The sequence below is a fragment of the Pleurodeles waltl genome, chromosome 3_1 (genome assembly GCF_031143425.1).
Source record: "Pleurodeles waltl isolate 20211129_DDA chromosome 3_1, aPleWal1.hap1.20221129, whole genome shotgun sequence".
NCBI lineage: Eukaryota > Metazoa > Chordata > Amphibia > Caudata > Salamandridae > Pleurodeles > Pleurodeles waltl.
This window is the reverse complement of record NC_090440.1, coordinates 16,627,429-16,645,822: the sequence shown is the minus strand read 5'-3', so window position 1 is coordinate 16,645,822 and position 18,394 is coordinate 16,627,429. Positions and strand designations below refer to the sequence as shown.

At 49.2% G+C, this 18,394-nt stretch overlaps 1 protein-coding gene across 5 annotated transcripts in view; it reads right to left on the bottom strand.

Moving 5' to 3' along the window:
• The window catches only part of AMBRA1 (autophagy and beclin 1 regulator 1), a 667,981-nt gene that overhangs the window by 240,663 nt on the left and 408,924 nt on the right, over positions 1–18,394 (bottom strand). For all 5 annotated transcript variants that reach the window (XM_069221711.1, XM_069221710.1, XM_069221709.1 and 2 more), the window contains 2 exons: positions 5,805–5,993; positions 2,523–2,677 (listed from right to left, as the gene is read on the bottom strand). In XM_069221711.1, the coding sequence (XP_069077812.1) occupies positions 2,523–2,677; positions 5,805–5,993 (344 nt within the window). The remainder of the gene's footprint in view (positions 1–2,522; positions 2,678–5,804; positions 5,994–18,394) is intronic.

Here is an 18,394-nt window from a genome sequence, read left to right as displayed (position 1 = left end):
GCGAGAGCCATAAAAAAAGCAGAAAAGGGTCTGCTCTTGACTAGTCACCAGATGCCAATTGTAGATTCATGAATAAAACTGCTCCATATAGCTGACACCAAGCCTCATGCACTAAATTCTCTGTTAGATCCTTTGGTTTCTTCTAATTTTAGAGCTTCATCAGCAGTAACTGCTCAAAGACATTTGAACCCCTCATCTGCCACTGGTCTGCAGTATTCTGCATGTAGTTTCATATTCCAATTTCAGCACAAATTATGCCTCCAAACTTTGGTATACTCCTTGGAGACGCTACTGCCCTGATCATGAGCCTGGAACAAAAGCTTTCAGCAGCTTCAAGGCCTACTGAAGTCCACCAAAGTAAAAGTAATACACCTAGTCTATCACAGACACATGAGCGTTAAGTTTGAGAGCCATCCTCATTGCTTACCAGCAAAACCTGTTCCATCAACGGCAAACAAAGCTGAACTATAAATATAAACCGCGTTGTAATGACGGCAACTTAATGAGTTTGACTGTAAATCTTGTATTGTAAAGGTAGCACGCCATGCTCTATTACCAGCTACCAGTGCAGAATTTCACCACTCAACTATAAATCCAGCACTCACTGGACAAATTAAGTAAAATGTATCTCTCTTCCATAACTGGGGATCTAGTCTACTACTCGTCAACGGGACAAATTAACTTCCTGGTCTATCCTGTTACAGCATGGCTAAATTGTACAGAACATCCATCAGTATTGCATTTATGTAAGTGATGTGCCACTGGCCGACGAGAGGAAATGATACACTTGGTCTATTTTAAAGTCAACAATGGACTACTTATTGAATACACTGGGTTTATCTTTGGCCATCTGTAAATTCATTGCTGGTTCATCGCTGGCTAGCCAAAAACGTTTATACGTCTTGCCTCTCATACATTAATTCAGGAATAGATAGTCAAATACTTAACTGAGGCACTTGCAGAGTTCTGACCTACCATGCTACCTGCAGCAGGCAGGCCGGTCACGGCCTAGAGCAACAGAGGTGGGCGTGACACCGCCCTGTTGCAGCTATTGAGTTCTGCCAGAGAAGAGATGGGCCCTGCCTAAAAGAAGTATTGTGTGTGTGGGTTACCCATTTGGTGAGCCTCGGTGGATCTAAGGAGATCACTAGAGATCAGCAAAATGTTCCCTGCTACGAGGCAGTACTCCTCCTCTGAATACTTAACAGGCACCCATTTTATTTTAGATTCATAGATGTCGTCTTAACCTATCACTATGAGCTGTGAACTACACACACTTCTAAAGGACTGCATTGAATATATTGTGGAAGTAGCAGTGCGACTTCAACCCTAGTCAGACGGCACAGCCTGTGCGTGCCAGGTCAGAGCAGCTTTAAACATGACTGCGACTACTCAGATCTGTGTGTGTCTGGTGAAAGCAGCTATACACTTGACTAATACCGAATGGGCCTGTGTGTGCCACCGCAAAGTAACTCCCTAGGTGTCTGATCATGCACAGGTGTGTGTGCGCCCACACCAGCTCAAGAGAGGTCCACAGGTAGCTGATCCTGCAAAGTATATGTATGCTAACTCAAGACACCCTCACAGGAGCAGGATCTAATACACCTACATATGCCAGCTAAAAGGCACACCCACAGGTGGCTCATCCTGTACAGGTCTCTGAATAATACCGCAAGACAGCTCCAGGGGTGTTTGATCCTGCAGAGCCATGAATGCCAAGTGGAGACAGCTCTACAGGTGACGGCTACTGCATAGACCTGTGAGCACCAGCCCTACTTTTACAAAGTGCTATGGATGCCAACACAAGGTTCTTCCAGAAGTATACGAGGGCCGTGTATGCCAGCACAAGGTTCTTCCAGAGGTATACCAGGGCTGTGTACACCAGCACAAGGTTCTTCCAGAGGTATACTAGGGCTGCGTATGCCAGCCCAAGCCATCCCTAGAGGTATCACAGGGCTGCATATGCCAGTACTAGGTTCTTCCAGAGGTATACCAGGGATGTGTATGCCAGCACAAGGTTCTTCCAGAGGTATACCAGGGCTGTGTATGCCAGCACAAGGTTCTTCCAGAGGTATACCAGGGCTGTGTATGCCAGCACAAGCCATCCCTAGAAGTATCACAGGGCTGCGTATGCCAGCACAAGGTTCTTCCAGAGGTATACCAGGGCTTTGTATGCCAGCACAAGGTTCTTCCAGAGGTATACCAGGGCTGTGTATGCCACCTGAAGGTTCCTTCCAGAGGTATACCAGGGCTGTGTATGCCAGCACAAGGTTCTTCCAGAGGTAAACCAGGGCTGCGTATGACAGCACAAGGTTCTTCCAGAGGTATACCAGGGCTGTGTATGCCAGCACAAGGAAGTCTCACTGGTGGCCACTAATACATAAGTACACATTTCTCTCAAGAGTCTGCATTCAGATTTTGAAGGGGTCAAGAGTTACTCTTCTCGGTGAAAAATGAACACCCCTGCACCCCCCACATCCATGACATGCATTATTTCAGTGGGGGGGACCCCAGCGACTCACCCTCATTGATGTCTCCCCACCATGGGGCTGCTGCAGCCGGAACACTTGCGCCACAGTATGCTCTGTTGACGGATGGAGCAGGATGCGGCGTGAGGCCAGGCCAACCATCACGTACCGACCCATTGGCGACAGGCTTACTGAGATGGCATTCGGACCTGGAGGCAGAAGAGAAATGCTGGTCATGATTTTGCCAAAGGCAGCCTTAAGCTATTGCAAGGACTTCATCTGAGTAACACACTCCCCAAGCCCTTCTACTAAAAGCCCCACGGAAAGCTTCCTCTCACCTGCAACATCAAGTGTGAGCTTGCTTCCAGCAACGACAACCCTAGGTGAGCTTTCCTCGGGTGTGCGCTCTCTCTCAAAGCCAAGCTCTACTGGGGCTTCCTCGCAGGAGTTAACCATTAATCTGAGCATTTGGTCAGAAACAACCCCAATGTAAATTTATGTAAACAACAATCCACAGTGCAACTTTCTCCAAGCAATAAAAACCAGAGTGAGCTAATTTCCAAATACACCCAACCCATGAGCTTTATCTCAGTATAAGACTTCCTTCTAGTAATAATTTCGTGTGAGCTTCCTCCTAACAACAATGCCCAGTGCGCGCTTCCAACAATGCCCAATGTGAGCTTCCTTCTAACAATGCCCAGTGGGAGCTTCCTACTAACAATGCCCAGTGTGAGCTTTCTCCTAACAGTGTCCACTGTGAGCTGCCTTCTGACAACAATGTCCAGGTGTGAGCTTACTTCTGACAACAATGCCCAGTGTGAGCTTCCTTCTGACAACAATGCCCAGTGTGAGCTTCCTTCTGACAACAATGCCCAGTGTGAGCTTCCTTCTAACAATAATGCCCAGTCTGACCTTCCACCTAACAATGCCCAGCGCGAGCGTACTTCTAACAATGCCCAGTGTGAGCTTCCTCCTAACAACAATGCCCAGTGTGAGCTTCCGCCTAACAATGCCCAGTGTGAGCTTCCTTCTAACAATGCCCAGTGTGAGCTTCCTTCTAACAATGCCCAGTGTGAGCTTCCTCCTAACAATGTCCAGTGTGAGATTCCTCCTAACAATGCCCAGTGAGCCTCCTCTTAATAACAATTCCCAGTGTGAGCTTCCTCTTAGCAACAATTCCCAGTGTGAGCTTCCTCTTAGCAACAATGCCCAGTGTGAGAATCCTCTTAGCAACAATGCCCAGTGTGAGAATCCTCTTAGCAACAATGCCCAGTGAGCTTCCACCTAGCAATGCCCAGTGAGCTTCCTCCTAACAATGCCCAGTGTGAGCTTTCTCCTAACAATGTCCAGTGAGAGCTTCCTCCTAACAACAATGCCCAGTGAGAGCTTCCTCCTAACAACAATTCCCAGTGAGAGCTTCCTCCTAACAACAATGCCCAGTGAGAGCTTCCTCCTAACAACAATGCCCAGTGAGAGCTTCCTCCTAACAACAATGCCCAGTGAGAGCTTCCTCCTAACAACAATGCCCAGTGTGAGCTTCCATCTAACAATGCCCAGTGTGAGCTTCCTCCTAACAATGCCCAGTGTGAGCTTCCTCCTAACAATGCCCAGTGTGAGCTTCCTCCTAACAATGCCCAGTGTGAGCTTCCTCCTAACAATGCCAAGTGTGAGCTTCCTCCTAACAATGCCAAGTGTGAGCTTCCTCCTAACAATGCCCAGTGTGAGCTTCCTCCTAACAATGCCCAGTGTGAGCTTCCTCCTAACAATGCACAGTGTGAGCTTCCTCCTAACAATGCACAGTGTGAGCTTCCTCCTAACAATGCACAGTGTGGGCTTCCTCCTAACAATGTACAGTGTGAGCTTCCTCCTAACAACAATGCCCAGTGTGAGCTTCCTTCTAACAACAATGCCCAGAGTGAGCTTCCTACCAACAACAATGCCCAGTGTGAGCTTCCTACCAACAACAATGCCCAGTGTGAGCTTCCTACCAACAACAATGCCCAATGTGAGCTTCCTTCTAACAATGCCCAGTGTGAGCTTCCTTCTAACAATGCCCAGTGTGAGCTTCCTTCTAACAATGCCCAGTGTGAGCTTCCTCCTAACAATGCCCAGTGTGAGCATCACCTAACAATGCCCAGTGTGAGCTTCCTCCTAACAACAATACCCAGTGCAAATTACCTCCCAACAACAATCATAAAATGAGCTTCTTCTCTGAAAAAAACACATTATTCTAGTAATAATCATCAGTGTGATCTTACTCCCAACAACAACGACCAGTGTGATCTTTCTCCCAACAAGACTTACAATGTGAGCTTCTTCTTGGTAAAAAACCTCCTTCCTGTAATAATTACTAGTCTGAGCTGCCTCAAACTACACTGACCAGTGTGAGCTTCCTCTCAATAACAACCAACGCTGGGATAAGCAGCAAGGTAGTGTGAAATTCCTCCCAATCACAATTCCCACTGGGAGCTTCCTACAAGCAGCAATCGACAGAGCCATTTTACCCCTCATAACAAATCAATTGCAAGCTTCCTCATAATAACAAGTCCCATTGAGGGCTTACTCAACGTGACGTCCAGAGTCCATTCCCCCCAAACCCGGCAGTAACAAGCCCAGGTATATGTTTTCTTCAAGCATGCAACAATCCACATCTTGAGCTTTCTCCTGCCAACACAACCAAATCAATAGAGGCCCCCATGTGAGGCTCCTCCAAATAACTACACCAGACTTTAAGCTGCCTCCCAGTACACATCCCAGTCTGAGTTTCCTCCCAGTAAGAACCCCAGATGTGATTGGTCTCTCGCTGAACCCCTGCAGAAGCGGGATACCTTACCCTCAGTCTCCTAGAACAGAACACTGCCATCCTGCGGACTCTGGATCATGTCAGCCCTCATACATCTCATTCCCAGTCTCACAGTAGTGCATACCCAGATCCCATCATCTCCCAGACATCTCAATCACAGGCTGTCACACTGCCAAGCGTCAGACTCCAGTCCCCCTCATCCGTCAGTGCCTTACTCCCGGTATCACACACTCCCTTCTGAATGCAACACGCATGAGGACTCCAAACCACCCTGGCCTTTACATGTCTCACAAACTTAAATCTGAGTGCACCATCCAAGCTGCAGAACTGGGACTCCTCTGTGGCTCTCAAGCACCCTGCTACTCTCAATTTTACAGCCTCCGTTCAGAATGGAGCATACATGTTTGCAGACGGGGGATGACCGAGCCCTCACAAGACTCACTCCCGCTGTCAGCCTGAAGTGTTTGGTACTCCGCAGTCCTCACACATCTCACTCCCAAATCTTGACCCAGCTCCCAGAGCATCCTCCTCACCGAAACGCTTGGTATAGAGGATTTCCCCAAGGTTATGGGGTGCCAAGGAGTAGACTGCCAGGATGCCTTCGTCAGGGAATCCCCGCTGGCTACTGGGGATAAAGGCTGCCAGCAGCTGCCCGTCCGCAGAGATGTCGCAGCTAGCATCATTGTAGATCTTGCAGTTGGGCACCAGCACGTTTACAGATGCTGCAAAGGGGAGAAAGAAACAGATTAAACCACGCACCTGGCCATCAGGGAAAAAAGAGGCTGTCATAAAGCGGTACACAGAACATGGGCTGAAGAGGGCATTATTACAAGCAAGAGAGTACATCAGACGGGGGAGTGGCACTCAAGGGAGGCGAGACGTGTGCAAGGGAGGGGAAAAAAGCTGTCCGAAGGGGCGGGGAGAAGCAGCGAAAAGATGGGGCGGGAAGAGGTCAAATGTTGGGTTGAGGTGTTCAAGGGGGCTTTAAGAGGCAGCTTGAGAGAGGGGTCTACCAAGGAGGTGAGGCGTGGGGGCTATGAGAGGTGATCAGGTATAGTAACACAGCGAAAGGTGATCAAGTGGAGAGGAACAAAGGTGATGAAGAGGAGAACATGGAGAAATGGTCAGGCGGAGGAGAACATGGAGAAATGGTCAGGCGGAGGAGAGTATGGAGAAATGGTCAGGCGGAGGAGAACATGGAGAAATGGTCAGGCAGAGGAGAACATGGAGAAATGGTCAGGCAGAGGAGAACATGGAGAAATGGTCAGGCAGAGGAGAACATGGAGAAATGGTCAGGCAGAGGAGAACATGGAGAGATGGTCAGGGGGAGGAGAACATGATGAGATGGTCAGGGGGAGGAGAACATGATGAGATGGTCAGGGGGAGGAGAACATGATGAGATGGTCAGGGGGAGGAGAACATGATGAGATGGTCAGGCAGAGGAGAACATGGAGAAATGGTCAGGGGAAGGAGAACATGATGAGATGGTCAGGGGGAGGAGAACATGATGAGGTGGTCAGGCTGTGGGGACCACAGAGAGGTGGTCAGGCTGTGGGGACCACAGAGAGGTGGTCAGGCTGTGGGGACCACAGAGAGGTGGTCAGGCTGTGGGGACCACAGAGAGGTGGTCAGGCTGTGGGGACCACAGAGAGGTGGTCAGGCTGTGGGGACCACAGAGAGGTGGTCAGGCTGTGGGGACCACTGAGAGGTGGTCAGGCTGTGGGGACCACAGAGAGGTGGTCAGGCTGTGGGGACCACAGAGAGGTGGTCAGGCTGTGGGGACCACAGAGAGGTGGTCTGGCTGTGGGGACCACAGAGAGGTGGTCTGGCAGAGGGGACCACAGAGAGGTGGTCTGGCAGAGGGGACCACAGAGAGGTGGTCTGGCAGAGGGGACCACAGAGAGGTGGTCTGGCAGAGGGGACCACAGGGAGGCGATGAGGCAGAGGGGACCACAGGGAGGCGATGAGGCAGAGGGGACCACAGGGAGGCGATGAGGCAGAGGGGACCACAGAGAGGTGGTCTGGCAGAGGGGACCACAGAGAGGTGGTCTGGCAGAGGGGACCACAGGGAGGCGATGATGCAGAGGGGACCACAGGGAGGCGATGAGGCAGCGGGGACCACAGGGAGGCGATGAGGCAGAGGGGACCACAGGGAGGCGATGAGGCAGAGGGGACCACAGGGAGGCGATGAGGCAGAGGGGACCACAGGGAGGCGATGAGGCAGAGGGGACCACAGGGAGGCGATGAGGCAGAGGGGACCACAGGGAGGCGATGAGGCAGAGGGGACCACAGGGAGGCGATGAGGCAGAGGGGACCACAGGGAGGCGATGAGGCAGAGGGGACCACAGGGAGGCGATGAGGCAGAGGGGACCAGGGAAGGGAGAGGTGGTCAGGAGGAGAGGATCACAGAGAGGTGGTCAGGCACAGGGGACCACTCAGAGGTGGTCAGGAACAGGGAACCCACAGAGAGGTGTTCAGGAACAGGGGACCCACAGCAGTCAGGCACAGGGGACCACCTTCAGGCTGTCAGGCACAGGGGACCACGAAGATGCGGTCGCAGAAACATGGTCAGGCACAGGGGACTACAGAGAGGTAGTCAGGAGCAGGAGACCACAGAGAGACAGTCATGTGCAGTGGACCATGGAGATGCAGTCAGGAGAAGGGGTGAGCATAGTAAAATGGCCAGGCAGCTAAGCAGAGGGGAACAGAGACAGGCTGTCAGGGAAAGGGATGAGGTTGTCAGGCAAAGGGGAGAGGTGGACAGGCAGACGGGAGAAGGTGGTAGACCCAAATTAAGTGAAATCTATCTCATCTCAACAGAACCGCCGTCCTTATAAGTAGCTTGAAACACTCCCTGCTGCGCAAGTTCACACCAGCCTAACGGTTACACCGGAGTAAACCTGAAACTGTAGAAATACTACAGACATGGTATTTAGTCACCCTTCCAGAGAAAAGGCTTGTCTGCCACACACTACCTCCTGCTGACGTGCCCTTAAATACACTGTGGACAGATTCAATTTTTAATTTTACGCAGCTTAGGTCGGTGGGCATGCACAGATGTGCCCCTCGTGCCTCAGAGCCTGCGATTATGGATGGGCACATGGCCTTCCACTGGAGCAATTTGCACGTATAACCAATAAAACAGGAAGCAGTCCCAGGTTGCAGATGGCCGCCTATGACAGATCTCCCTAGCAGAGGGCCTGTTCAGTCCAACCTGGGGAGGGGAGTGTCAGTGACAGGACCTCAGACTGGACCAAGAGCAGCAGAGATCAGACATTCAACTGCTAAGGAAACAAGTGTGGATGTGCAAGGACTGGCAGGGTGGGCAGCTAGAACAAAAACAACCTCCAAAGGTAATGGTGAGAAAGCAAAACAAAAAAAGGGCCTGGGGAGTGAGAGGGAATGTAGGGGGGTTGCGACAGACAGAAAAGTGAGCGTTCTCTCAATTCCCAAGGTAGAATATTTCCATCCGCAAGTGTTTGGACCACATCTCAACAAAATATGTTTTCCAGAAGAAAAAAAAACGAATTAGGAATATTTTATATTTTGTACATTACCCAGATAGCCGACCTGACATATGCAATCACATGTGGCTGAAAACATTACTGCATAATACTACATACATAAAAGAACAAAACACTGGACAGAATGTCCTAATAGGTAACTAATCAGAACTGTAAAAATATGTACCTGCCACTATAGGAATCCCGGAAGGCTACATTACTCCAGTAGGAACACAGTTTCTCTTTAAAGCCTACACAAGATTGTAGCAAGAAGCCCAAATTCAAAGACAAATCTTTGGGGAGGACAGAACTCTCAAGATGAAGAAACAGGGATTCAAGAAGGCAGCTTCTCCAGCACAGGACTCTCTCCACTAGTTATGGAAGATACAACAGAGTAGGAAGATCACCTAACCCCAAGCACAATCAGGGCCAGAGAACCAAAAACTAAGCAAACAAGGTACAAAGCGGAATGAGTCCGAATCCAAACACCGTCCAGCAAAGTTATGAACTGACCTCCAAGTGACAGCCTTACAAATGTCAAGAAAGGAAGTGTTCCTCATCAGAGCTGCAGAAGGTGTCCTTTACCTCTTATAGAGAGCCTCAGATGTCCTGGGTTAAGGTCTATTAGGTTTCACAAAACAAGAAACTATACAGGAGACAATCCATTTAGCAATAGTGTGCTTAGAGGCCAGACATACCCTGACAGTCTCGTAACTTAAAAAAAGAAAAGCTGTTTATCTTTATGAATAGCCCTAGTTCTGTCTAGTTGCTGCAAATCTGCCCTATGTGTTATCACCAGATGCTGAGATAAAAATGTTTACGAATGAGACCTACAGTAAGCAGTGATGGCAGTCAAGTGCACTCTGAGAAAGGGAAAATAAGAACCAGATTTCTTCTTGGCAAGTTATGAAGCCCAGCTTCTAGCCGATGAACCATAAGCAAAACCTCTTCTACTGAAATGTGTATGAGATTCAATGGGAGTGTGGTGAGTCAACATTTATCAGGTGGCGTCAAGTGTCCATATTTTTAAATTTATGAGCCAAGCAGTCAAATTCAGAGAATGAAGGGCTGGGTGGAGAAACCTGCCTGACATCCTGGATAGAAAATATGTCCTGACTGGAAGTCTCTTCTATGGAGGTGGCATAAACTGACAGAAGTCCAGGTACAACCACTGACGCAGCCAATCAGTAATAATCAAAATCAACTTGTGTGAGATGCTGTGTCTGAGCTTTGCAATCGTCTCTAAGGGGGTAGAGGACTATCTCTGGCTAAGTGATTCCTAGAGAGTAGGGTTCTTGACACCTGTTTGAATAAACAGTGCTTTTCGGCTTTTATTCTATTTCAAAGAGATTGATCACCAACATTCTTCAGTGTAAGAAGATGTTAACAAGACCCAGTCATGCTGTTCTACCAAACAGAGACTTTGTCCGTCCGCTCTGGATCACTGCAAGAGGAATTTCAATGAGAAGAGAAGGCCCTTCACCAGCCCCCAATGCCAGATGATTTGAGCTTCCTGAGAAACAATTCTGCATATTTGGCAATACATTGTGGATGTGTTTTCTACCTGCAATATTAAGTGAACTAGTTGCGTGTAGGAAAATGGCCCTTGTTGCAGTTACACCCCACCCCCGCTTTTTGCCTGATATTGATGCTGACTTGACTGAGAAGTGTGCTGGGACCCTGCTAACCAGGCCCCAGCACCAGTGCTCTTTCCCTAAAAATGTACCATTGTTTCCACAATTGGCACACCCCTCGCACCCAGATAAGTCCCCTGTAAAAGGTACCGGTGGTACAAAGGGCCCTGTGACCAGGGAAAGTCTCTAAGGGCTGCAGCATGTGTTGTGCCACCCTAAGGGACCCCTCATCTAACACATGCACACTGCCACTGCAGATTGCGTGTGTTGGTGGGGAGAAAAAGGCAAAGTCGACATGGCATCCCCCTCAGGGTGCCATGCACACAAAACACTGCCTGTGGTGTAGGTAAGTCACCCCTTAAAGCCCTAAGGCAGTGGGCACTATACCACAGCTGCATGAGCAATATGCCACCACAGTGTCTAAGTCCATTCTTGGACATTGTAAGTACGGTGTGGCCATATTAAGTATATGGTTTGTGTAGGAAGCTGGCGCTCTATATACTATATCAAAGTGAGAGACAGTGTGCACAGAGTCCAGGGGTTCCCCTTAGAGATTGATAGTGGCAATAATAGAAAATACTAATGCTCTATTTGTGGTAGTGTGATCGAGCAGTTATGCTTATCAGAGGGTAGTGTTAAGCATTTGTTGTATACACACACACACAGGCAATAACACACTCAGAGACTTAACTCCAGGCCAATAGGTTTTAAATAGAAAAATATTATTTTCTCAATTTATTTTAGAACCACAGGATTCAAATTGTAGGTAATTACATAAATTGTAAGGTACGTGGCATAGGTAAATATAGAACTTTGAATCCAAACAGTAATGTACACAGTTTAGCATAAAACGGCAATAAGCTATTTTAAAAGTAGACACTGACAATTCAACAGTTCCAGGGGGAGGTGTGTAAAGGTTAGTTTGTCAAGTAAGTAAAGCACTTACAAGTTCAGTCTCCGGGGCATAGGCAGCCCACCGTTGGGGGTTCAAGTTAACCCCTAACACCAAGCACTAGCAACACAAGGCCAGTCAGGTGCAGAGGTCAAAGAGGGGCCCAAATAACATAGGCGCCTAGGGAGTCTAGGGGTGCTCCGGTTCCAGTCTGCTAGAAAGTAACTGCCTGTGTCCTCGGGGAGTAGACCAGGGGGATTTTGTAGAGCACTGGGGAGAGGTCCCAAACAGGCACACAAAATACACCCTCAGCTGCATAGGGGCGGCCAGGTGCAGTGTGCAAACAAGGCGTCAGGTTTTGTATTGGAATCAATGGAGGGACCCAGGGGTCACTCTGGCGATGCAGGCAGGGCATAGGGGGACTTCTCGGGCCAGCCATCGACTGGGCAAAGGTGGGGACTGCCTCCTGGTGCACCAGTAGTTGGTTACTCTCGGGCCTGGGGGCTGCAGATGCAGTGCTTCTTCCAGGCGTTGGGCTCTTTGTTACCGGCCAGTCGCGGTCAGGTGGGTCCTCTGGATTCTCTCTGCAGGCGGCGTTGTGGGGGGTGCTGGGAGGTTATCTCAGGGTGGACACGTTGTTTGAGTCGCCTGGGGGTCCTCTCTGCGGTGTTGGTTTCTCTGGACATGGGCCAAGGAATCGGGTGCAGAGTGGTGGGGACTCACGCTTCAGGAGTGAGGCGAGAGTCTCTTTAAAGCTGGTTTCTTCTTGTTGCTTTGGACAGAGCCGCTGTCCACAGGAGGTTCTTGGTCCTTTGGGTTTGGAGGGCAGTCCTCTGAGTCTGCAGAGGTCGCTGGGCCCGCTGGATGTGTTGCTGTTGCAGGTTCTTTGAATCTGGAGACAGGCCGGTAGGGCTGGGGCCAAAGCAGTTGTCGTCTCCTTCTATGTGGGGTTTTCAGGTCAGCAGTTGTTGTTCTTGTTAGGTCGTCAGGAATCTGATTTCCTGGGTTCAGGGTCACCCCTATATACTAGATTTAGGGGTGTGTTTAGGGCTGGAGGGCAGTAGCCAATGGCTTCCTTCCCTGAGGGTGGCTACACCCTCCTTGTGCCTCCTCCCTTTGGGGAGGGGGGCACATCCCTAATCCTATTGGGCTAAATCCCCCATGCCAAGATGGAGTATTTTCTAAGGAAGGGGTCACCTCAGCTCTGGACACCTTAGGGGCTGTCCTGGCTGGAGGGTGACTACTCCTTGTTTTTCCTCACTAACTCTTCCAGACTTGCCATCAAAAGTGGGGGCTGTGTCTGGGGGCGGGCATCTCCACTAGCTGGAGTGCCCTGGGGCGTTGTAACACCAGGCCTAAACATTTGAAGCACCTCCACCCAGGACAGGCTTTGTTCCTGTCACAGAGAGCACAAAGGCACTCACCCTATGTGGCCAGAAACTAGTCTGGAAGTGGCAGGCTGGCAGAGACCGGTCAGCCTAGCACTAGCAGTTGGGCTGTCATGCAGGGGGCGTCTATAAGATACCCTCTGTGCGCATTTTTCAATAAATCCTATACTGGCATCAGTGTGGATTTATTGTGCTGAGAAGTTTGATATCAAACTTCCCAGTATTCAGTGTAGCCATTATGGAACTGGGTAGTTTGTGTTTGACAAACTCCCAGACCATATACTCTTTATAGCTACCCTGCACTTACAATGTCTAAGAATTGGCTTACACACTGTAGGGGCATAGTGCTCATGCAGCTATGCCCTCACTTGTGGTATAGTGCACCCTGCCTTAGGGCTGTAAGTCCTGCTAGAGGGGTGACTTACCTATGCCATAGGCAGTGGGTTATGGGCATGGCACTCTGATGGGAGTTCCATGTCGACTTAGTCATTTTCTCCCCACCAGCACACACAAGCTGCGAGGCAGTGTGCATGTGCTGAGTGAGGAGTACGCAGGGTGTCATAATACATGCTGCAGCCCTTAGAGACATTCCCTGGCCACAGTGCCCTTTGGTACCAGGGGTACCTTTTACAAGGGACTTATCTGTGTGCCAGGGATGTGCCAATTGAGGCGGCAATGGTACAGTTTTAGGGAAAGAACACTGGTGCTGGGGCCTGGTTAGCAGGGTCCCAGCACACATTCAATCAAAGCTGGCATCAACAAAAGGCAAAAAATAGGGGATAACCATGCCAACAGTGCCATTTTCCTACAGTCTGGGAGTTTGTCAAAACGAACTCCACAGTTCCATAACGGCTACACTAAATACTGGGAAGTTTGGATTTATTAAAAAATGCACACAGAGGGCATCTTAGAGATGCCCCCTGTATTTTAGTCAATCCTTTAGTGCAGGACTGACTGGTCTGTGCCAGCCTGCCACTGAGACAAGCTTCTGACCCCCTGGGGTGAGAGCCTTTGTGCTCTCGGATGCCAGAAACGAAGCCTGCACTTGGTGGAGGTGTTTCACACGTTCCCCCCCTTCAGGAACTGTAACACCTAGCAGTGAGCCTCAAAGCCGCAGGCTGCGTGTTACAATGCCCCAGGGCACTCTAGCTAGTGAAGATGCCCAGCCCCCGGACAAAATCCCACTTTTTGCAGTAAGTTCGGCGGCATAATTAGGAAAAACGAGGAGTCACCACTTCAGCCAGGACCACCCCTGTGTCCAGAGCTAAAGTGATCCCCTCCTTGGAGAATACTCCATCTTGGTTTGGAGGATCAGGGCCAATAGGGCTAGAAATGTGCCCCCCTCCCCAAAGGGAGTGGGCACCGGGAGGATGTAGCCACCCTCAGGGACAGAAGCTATTGGCTACTGCCCTCTAATTCTAAAACCGCCCCTAGCTCTTGTATTTAAGGGCTCCCTGAACCAAGCTAGTCAGATTCCTGATGACCTCAAGAAAAGAAGAAGGACTGCTTAACTGAAACCCCAGCAGAGAAGGAAAGGAGACAACAAATGACTTGGCCCTAGCCCTACCGGCCTGTCTCCTGCTTCAAGGAGCCTACAGAAGTAAGGCGACGCGTCCTGCAGGTCCAGCGACCTCTGAAAAACCTCCAGAGAATGGCCTGCATCACAGAGGATCAAGAACGCCTGTGGACAGCGGCCGTGTCCAAAGAAGAACAGAAGTAGAAACTTCTTCTGAAGGACTCCCATCTTACTCCAGAAGCGTGAGTCCTAACTACTCTGCACCCGACGCTCACTGCCCGAGTCCAGGTGGCCCAACCGACCAGAGGACCCCCAGGTGACGGCGACCAAGTCCCCACCCTGGGTTGACCTCCCCACCCCGCCACGACGACACCTGAGAGGGAATCCTGAGAACCCCCGTGACCGCGACTGCCCTGGACGAAGATAACAGACGCCGAAAGACCAACTGCACCCACAGTCTCCAGGCCTTGGAGAAATCGACACCCGCTGCAGCGATGATCAACAGGCGGTCCTCTTCCCTGTCCGACCAGTGGTGTGCCCAAGATAACCCCCCCCCCACCCCCTGGACCTCGCCTGCAGGGCCCGAGTGACCCCCAGGTTCCCCTCACAGAGTTTCATTGGAAACCCAATGCCCTGCTTGCACCCTGCACCCGGCTGCCCCAGTGCTGCTGAGGGTGTGGGATTGGTGCCTACTTGGGGCCTCTCCATTGCTCCTCTAATCCCTCCCTGGTCTGCCCTCCGAGCTGCAGGTACTTACCTGCTGGCAGACCGAATTCTAAGTACCCCCTGTCTCCATAGGAGCCCACGTTAAAATTGCTCAACTTTGACCTCTGCACCCGGCCGGCCCTGTGTTGATGATGGTTGGTGTTTGGGGTTGACTTGAACCAACGGTGGACCACCTATAACCCGGAGACTGGAACTGTAAGTCGTGTACTTACCTCTAAAACTGTACTTTATTTTTTTCCCTCAGGAACTGTTCTGAAAATGCAGTGTCCATTTTTAAAATAGATATTCTCTGTTTTCTTAAAAGCTGTTTACTTGACTAAAGTGAAACAGTTACATTGATGTCTGTGCTAAGTACTTACCTGCAACAGTATTTACTTCTGGACTGAGTCTTGTGGTTCTAGTAATAAAGTAACAAAAATATTTTTTTTTATATAAAATCTTATTGGTCTGGAGTTAAGTCATTGAGTGTGTGTTTCTTCTATTGCTTGTGTGTGTACAACAAATGCTTAACACTACCCTCTGATAAGCCTACTGCTCGGCCACACTACCAGAAATAGAGCATTAGTATTATCTATTATTGCCTCTGTCAAGCCTCTGGGGAACTGCTGGACTTTGTGCACACTATCTCTCATTTTGATATAGTACATACAGAGCCAGCTTCCTACACTGCGTCACTACCACGAATGATGTCAATGCCAGATGCAGCATTCTGAAGCTCAACACGCATACTTTTTTCGGAAACCGCATGTGTTGAGACACTCCCAATGTAAGTGTCCCAAGTCTCCATTGATGCCTCTGTCACCACAGTCTGTGAAACACAACACCAATGGGCAAGCTTTGTCCTCGGACACCACCACTTGAGGGATTGCAAGGCTCTGGCAGACATCTGTCCCATGTGGTCTCTTATGCAGTCACGCCTACCAAGCCACAGAAAGAGGCCACAGAGCTCAAGAGAGACTGATTGAAGGCTTTGGTCTTTAGTGAAGCTGACGTCATTTCCAACACAAAGACTAAAACCTATCTTGGGACCCCGAATCTTCCTCTCCTGGGGTCGGGGTCTAGGTCGGCTCCCAAGTACTGGATCAACTGAGATGGTCTGACCACGGATTTCTTGAAGCTGATGAAGACTCAGATCGTGAAGGTCTATCATAAAGTAGAGATTGGTGAGAATCTGTGACATGATTATGCCACAAGCAACTAATCAGGCAGATAAAGATAAATTGAAAGAGCGCTTCTGCATATAACTCCTAGTCATGAATTTTGTAAATATTCTGGGAGCCAATCTTAGCCTGAAATGCAGCACCTTGTATTGGTGATGTTTTGGAGCTTTCTTCTGCAACCAGTATTTTGTTTCTTGAATCAGTTGAGAGACTTTGCAGGAATCTTCCCCTTTATAGGAATTTAAAAAGAAAACCCAGCTTCGTATCGATTCGGCAAAGTACATAGCACCTACACATCCTTTGCGACCTACTGCCAAGCCAAGAGATGGTTGGAAATGCTCACAGCCATTCGGGAGGAAAAAGGTCAACACAGCCAGATAGTGGTTTCCCTGGAGCAGATAACGGCTGCTGTTCATTGCCTCTGTTTTGGACGGAAGTTTGATGCTGAAAAGCCGGCGGTTGCTGCTGCTGTTCCTGCAGCTGCCGCTACAGAAGGGGGGGCATGAACGCTGCTTATTCTTGCCCTAACCTTGAAAGTTACATCTTACAAATTCTTCACTCTTTTATAACCCTCCAGAGACCTTGGGATACTGCCTCAAGTTTTCTGTTTAGAATGTTTCATCAGCTTGAGATGCAAATAATAATGAATGGAAGCTTTAGTATCCTCTTCGGTGCTTGATGTCACAGAAGTTAGCCTCGATCATGAAGAGCAACTGATGGATGCCCACAGCAGAAGCCGCTACGATAAGGTAGGAGGAATCCATTGCTGGACCAATAAGACTGTCTGGAGAGGTTGTGCCTTCTTTAATGATGCCCGAAAGACTTATCTTGTCTCTTGAACGATGTTCCACAAACTGATTCAATGAATTCCTCAAAGATCGATAGTAACAACTGATAAGGTGGGAGGAACTTGCAACACTGACAATCTCAGTAGCTATCTGAAACATTCCTTCCTAAAGCATCTCATTCCAACTGTTTCTCTCTAGACGATTGGGTGAAGTGGTGTCTAGTGCATTACAATTTTTCCCTTGCAGCAGCAGCACCAAAGAGTCCATAGAGTCTGCCGGAGGATTCTCTTTAAAGAACTGTGGATTTCGCAGGCCAGAGTCTCCTCTCCAGATATTGGACAGTTAGTGAACACAGATGACGTCCTCAGTGGATGAATTTCTCCATGGAGCAGATTCCAATGACACTGGTGAAAGAGTGCACCAATCTGTAGAGAAGATGGAAACAGAATCCAAGTTAGAATGGTGTGAGACAACTGTCCTCTGGCCCGCCTGGGACGAGGAATTCACTACGTCTGTCCTGAATGTTCTCACGATGAGATCGAAGTAACCTTGAAGAGACTCATCTCTATCTCGAAAGAAACAAGTGCTGCACCAAAAATATCTTGAGACTTTGCAGTGTTAGAAAGTACTGTAGGAGGGTGTCCCGGAGCTTCTGTCTTTAGGGCTGGTACCTCAGGCGGTGGATGGAAAGGCTGAGCCCTTTGAGGCAACTTAGCTGTTTCAGGTCGTTGCACCACAGTTTTGTTTCCCCCAGCAGGCTCAATGTTCACCACCACACCACTCTCAAGTGCAGGAAAATCTGGAGGCAACAGGATTCTTGTCTGTCTTATGAACTGAAGCTGAAAAAGCTTTTGTCAAAAAGGGTGATACTCTGAGACAACAAGCCCTGTTCAAATCTCTTTTGATGATTGAGAAATGCTTCAATGTTGACCCAGAATATTCAAAACTTATAGATACTGAAGCTTGAGATGCCTCAACGGCTAGTGTTTTAACATCAAATGATGTTCTGAAGTGTCTCAATGTCAGGAGCCTCAATATTGTCAAGGAACTAGAGTGGGATTTGCCCTCCCAAGCTGCACATGCCAGAAGTGACAGGAGCAATGCCACGAGAGGAATAGACCGTGAAAACAGCACTGAAGAAATATTTTCCTCAATTTCACTTCTTTTAGCCATGAGGCCAGCACCTGCTACATTCCTGACCTGTCTCTATGACATTTTTCTATGAATATCACACTAAGTGTCAGGAAGAGACAGACATTGTAACCATCTTTCTGAGCCATCTCGCCAGATGTGGCTGACAAAAGACAGGAAAGGTGAAAAAGTAGAGGAAAATGGGAACAAAAAATAAGGAACTTCTAGAGACAGACGAGAAAATGAAACACACAATTTGGTGCTTGAGGCAAAAGATAACCGCAGTAAAAGGTGGGAAGGGTTCTGGCGATACAGCAAACTCCAGACTATCTCACTGCTTGGCATGATCTGTTCGGGAATTCTTAAAGTGGCGGGGATATTTTCA